General features: G+C 38.3%; 1 protein-coding gene across 1 annotated transcript in view; it reads left to right on the top strand.

Moving 5' to 3' along the window:
* The window catches only part of ZCCHC17 (zinc finger CCHC-type containing 17), a 107,013-nt gene that overhangs the window by 35,823 nt on the left and 66,002 nt on the right, over positions 1 to 5,188 (top strand). The window contains exons 3-4 of the mRNA XM_007954130.2: positions 2,800 to 2,900; positions 4,183 to 4,274. Of these exons, the coding sequence (XP_007952321.1) occupies positions 2,800 to 2,900; positions 4,183 to 4,274 (193 nt within the window). The remainder of the gene's footprint in view (positions 1 to 2,799; positions 2,901 to 4,182; positions 4,275 to 5,188) is intronic.

Below are 5,188 nucleotides of genomic sequence, written 5' to 3'. Positions count from 1 at the left end.
GCTCTGGTAGCATAGTGGCTAAGGCACTTGACTGCTAACCAGAAGGCTGGCGGTTCAAACCCACCAGCCACTCCTTGGAAGGAAGATGGGGCAAACTACTTCTGTAGTGATACTGCCTTGGAAACCCAAGGAGGGGTCGCTATGAGTCGGGTCCAACTCATTGGCACATAACAACAACAACAACAATATTATGTGATGTATAGAAGGCATTTTGGAAGGCCCAGAGTTATTCAGAGACAGGTTATCAATCTCAGAATCAGCTGAAGTAGCTGTGAGAGATGCTGTGGCCATGGATAGGGAAAGCAGATGCTTTGAGGTGTAAGCATGTGCAGATACCCCTGTGTCTGTGTGTGTGTCTGTGTGTGTATGTGTGAAAGAGAGACAAAGAGAGAATGTAAAGGTTAGTGACCCTCCCAGCTTCAGGCAGGGTAGTTATAGGCATGTGTCTTTGTTTGCCTTACCAATTTTTTTCCTTAGGTTATACTTCTGGTTTATGTTTGCTCAAAATAATTGCTTATTATATTATTTTTTTTCCAGAAGAGAAGTACTTTTCTCTATTATTAATGAAAGACAAAATTAATTTGTAATACTATACCCTAGTATAACCATTGCCAGCATTTTGGATCTTTTTAAAAAATTTTTTGTTTTTAACATTTGTAATCAGACCTTATAATTTTGCATTCTGCTGTGGTTATTTAGTATGAAAAAATGTTAGATGCCTAAAGTACTTGGCATATAGTAGGACCTCAGTAATACTTGCTAAAAATGAATTTTTGGCATGTGTTTTGGTGCTCTCACAGAAATACCACAGACGGGATGGCGTTAACAACCAGGAGTTTATTCTCTTACAGTTCTGGAGTTTAGAAGTCCGAGTTAAAAGTGCCAGGGTCGAGGGGCTGGGTGGAAGCCCCTTGAGCTTGGGCTTTGGCTCTGCCTCTTGCTCTTGGCCCACTGAAGCTAGAGGCATCTCTTCACTCAGGCAGCTGCTGAGGCTAGCAAACCAAGGTCAACAAGTGAAGAGGCACAGTCCTGATATTACCAAACCACACGGCAGGCCATTAATTCAAGTCCATTAAAAGTTCTAAGATTGGCAGGGCGATATGGCGGGCTACTGAAGAACGACTCAGCTACATGCAGGGTAAAAGCATGACATTAGCTAGAGACCATTCCCTAGGCTGCTGCGTATTTATGGGAAGCAGACCATATCCCTAAAGCAGCTGCTTGTGGTAGATCCCACCATAGAGTTGATTGCAGGTCTCATCATAGGGAATAACTACCACCAGCTGCCCAGCCACTCAACCAGGGCCAGCCAAGTTGACACACAAACTTAACTACCAGAGCATGTTTTATATAATCTTTTAAACATCATTTTTAATGAGCCATCAAGTGGCTATATATAATATACTTAACCCTTTTGTTGGCTGTTAGATTGTTTCTGAGTTGTTGTTTTTTGTTGTTGTTATTATTATTATTTTAAAAATACATTGCATATTTTGATGTAAGTAGCTTTTCTTAATACATACAGCTTTTCCTCTATATAAGATTATTACTTGAGGACAGATTTCCAGATGTGATTATGGGTCAAATTAATTATTAGTTAAAATTCTTGGTTGCAAGAGACAGAAACACAGTTGAGAAACATGGGTATATAACATTTTGGCTAATATAACTGGGGAGCTCAGGAAGAATTTTGTTTCACCCATTCTGTATCAGGTGCTCAAGTATACAACTAGGGCTTTGTCTCTTGTTTTCTAATGATCTTCTTTGCTTCCCTCTGGCAGTTTCTTGCCACCTGGTGGTAAACACAGGCATTGGTATTTTTATAGTTAGTAATCCTGACCAAAGTCTTGATTTAGCTAGTGTCTTATATCTGTCTCTGAACCGATCAGCTTCTTTGGCCAGGAAGATGGTGTACCTTGATTGACTAAGACGGTGTTACTTGCTCACAATTAAGAGTTAGATCATCTCCACCTAAATCCTGTGGACTGACCATGTTATTATAGAATATGAGGAAGGGACTTTGGGCAGAAAGAAAAGTATGTCTAGTGTGAAGGATTTGAATATTTTTATCATTCTTGATATCCATTGCCAAATGATTTCCAAAGAATAAATTTAGCCCTTAGCAACATTTCTTATTTTACTGTACCCTCACCACTGGATAATACTGTTTTCCAAATATTTTTTCCAAGAGCACTGGTAGCCCAGTAGGTTAAGTGCTAGGCTTCTAACCGAAAGGTTGGTGGTTAGAACCCACTAGTTGCTCCAGAGGAGAAAGATGTGGTACTGTGCTTCCATAAAGATTACAGCCTTGGAAACCTTGTGGGGAAGTTCTACTCTGTCCTGTAGGTTTGCTGTGAGTTGGCATAGACTTGACACTAATGGCTTTGGTTTTTTGGTTTTACATTTTTTTAACTTTTATAAGTAATAATATGGAATTTTATGCCCAGAGGTTTTTGTCTCTATTTTTTTTTTTTCCAAGAGAAAATTCCAATGATTGGTTGGAACAATTCTTACATCAAAGATAGAACTATTTTTATACCCTTTGCTTTCAGAGAAATTTATCAACTTATGATGCTACCAGGATTATGTGAGTGTAGTTATTGTATCATATCTTTACTAACATTGAATATTATTTTAAAGAATGTTTGCTGTCTCAAATTGTCTTAATTTGTAGTTTTTAGGGAAATATTTTCTCATTTTCATTTTCCAGCTCTCATCTTCTCCTTACCTAGTCATTTATAGTATAAAGGCAAGATAAACCCTGTGCTTTATTTTATTTCTTTTCTTGTGCCCACCCAGGTCTTGTCCATCGAACTCACATGTCATCCTGTCGAGTAGATAAGCCCTCTGAGATAGTAGATGTTGGCGACAAAGTGTGGGTGAAGCTTATTGGCCGAGAGGTAAAGTTTTTGTACAACTTTCATGTGGTTAGAAAGGATTAGTAAAAGCTAGGATTTTCCTGATACTTTATGTTGGTGAGTGTATATATATTTTAACTGTGACAGATAATCTTACTTTAGAATCCCACCTCTATAGTCTGTCCTGAATTTAAACCTTCTGGCTTCTGTCCTGCAACCTCAGAAGGAAGGTGTAGACTGCAGTAAGTATGGTGGAATAAGTGCATATTTATAAAACTTCTCTCCTTGAAGCTCACTCAAATGGTGAATGGAGGGGGAAAAAAGAGAGGGAGGAGAACACTTACTTTATAAGGATAAGTTTTTATCACAAACTTCAAAGAATATCTGCCAGGCACACTTCAGTTTGACCCAAAAGAATAAGGACACAGAGAGTTGATAATCATTTCTCCCAGTCTCTGGCACCATGCAGTATGGAAGAGATGAGAAGGGTCTGAAGGACTCACTTAACGACAGGAGAAATAGGAATATACAACAGCATCTTGCTCTTCTACCTGAGAATGGCAAGGCAGGCAAGCCTGAAAGAGAGCTCATTCAGCACTATTTGAGTGCTGACTACATGTTAGATTTTTGGGATACAAAAGTGAACTAGATGTAAATGATCTGAGCTGTCATAGAGAAGACAAGTGAAAAAATATAAACAAACATATACATAAAATAATTACTAATTATATTAAATGCTATGATGGGTTCAAACAATATTAGAGATAGATTTAGATAAAATGGTCAGGAAAGGCATATGAACTGAGGCTGAAAGGAAAAGGAACTAGTCAAGAGTTTGGTTAAGAATATTGCAGGCAAAGAGAAAAGCTGATGCAAAGACCCTGAAATGAAGAAGACCAATGTAGTTAACAAGTGTCTTCATTCTTAAAGACGCTCTAGACAAATTCCAAAAGAAGATCTAGTTTGTGGAGAATTTGGAAACCCATTGTGGGCTTATGAACTCAACTGATTGCTAAACTGCACTTACCCGGAAGAAACAACTGGTTTTTCCTACAGGTCTTGAATTTCTCAGCAGCTATTTCTGTCTTTACTCAAGAGGGACAGGAATGAGATGAGGACCATTTCCTAGAAATCTCCTGTGGCAGGGTCTGGATATTATGTTTCTTTGTTCCCACAAGGTTCCTAACACAATACTTGGTTCATTCTAGGAGCTCAATAAATGCTTGTTACGATAATGAAAGGCTTTGACCTTTAGATCATTTTAGACCAGCTGTCTTGTAGATGTATTGAGAGTTTTTGGTGACTTTGTTTTTGTCTTTTTCAGATGAAAAATGATAGGATAAAAGTATCCCTCTCCATGAAAGTTGTCAACCAAGGGACTGGGAAAGACCTGGATCCCAACAACGTTATCATTGAGTAGGTAAAAGTTTTGCAAAGGCTAAAATTCTGCCTCCCAAACTACAGAATGCCTTAGTGTGTCAGACTCAACTGGGAATTACCATTTCTACTTTGTGAAATTGATAAGTTAGGTAACCTTTATGATCTTTGGTTTTTAGAGCTATGAAGTGCAGGTAATGATACTTTACCTCATAGAGGGCTAAGAATAAAATTAGTTAACATGCAAAACTCCTAGCTTAGAGGTACTCCATGAATGGTTTTGTTTCCTTCCCCTTAGTCTTTTTTCTACTTCTTCCCTTTACCCATATAGCCAACAAGCATTCATGAAGTACCTATTATTTGCTTCTGTCCTAGTAGTTTCTGTACTGGGGCTGAAAAAGGAAGAGACTATGTGAGTGAAGATACAGGATAATATAGGAATAACTAGATTGTTCCTAGTTAGATTTAGATTCTAGTATCTTGGCATACATTGTATGCTGAACATAGCATCTTACTTTCATTGCTCTTCTGACCTTTAATTTTGGAACAGAAGGTTTTTTATCTATGGAGGATTACATCTGATGATACAGAGAATTTGCTGTCTTGCATCTATGGCAGTGATTTTTAACCAGAAATTCCTAAACCCAAGCTCTGGTGGTATAGTACCGAAGGCATTTGACTGCTAACCAGAAAGCTGACTGTTCAAACTCACCAGCCACTCCTCTGAAGGAAGATTGGACAATCTACTTCCGTAGTGATACTGCTTTGGAAACCCAAGGAGAGGTCGCTATGAGTTGGATCAGACTCAATGGCAGTGAGTTTGGTTTGGTTTTTGGAAGAGATCTTGAATAGAGTGTTGGGATTTGTACAAATAACTTCTGCCTTGGGTAACTGATTATATAGCATGAGAGCTGGCTTCAAACCATGGGTATTTTGGGTTTTTTTTTTTTTTT

Source organism: Orycteropus afer, unplaced genomic scaffold (genome assembly GCF_000298275.1).
Source record: "Orycteropus afer afer isolate SDZICR_OR568_19922 unplaced genomic scaffold, OryAfe1.0 scaffold00433, whole genome shotgun sequence".
NCBI classification, from domain to species: Eukaryota; Metazoa; Chordata; class Mammalia; order Tubulidentata; family Orycteropodidae; genus Orycteropus; species Orycteropus afer.
This window is presented reverse-complemented; position numbering and strand designations above follow the sequence as displayed.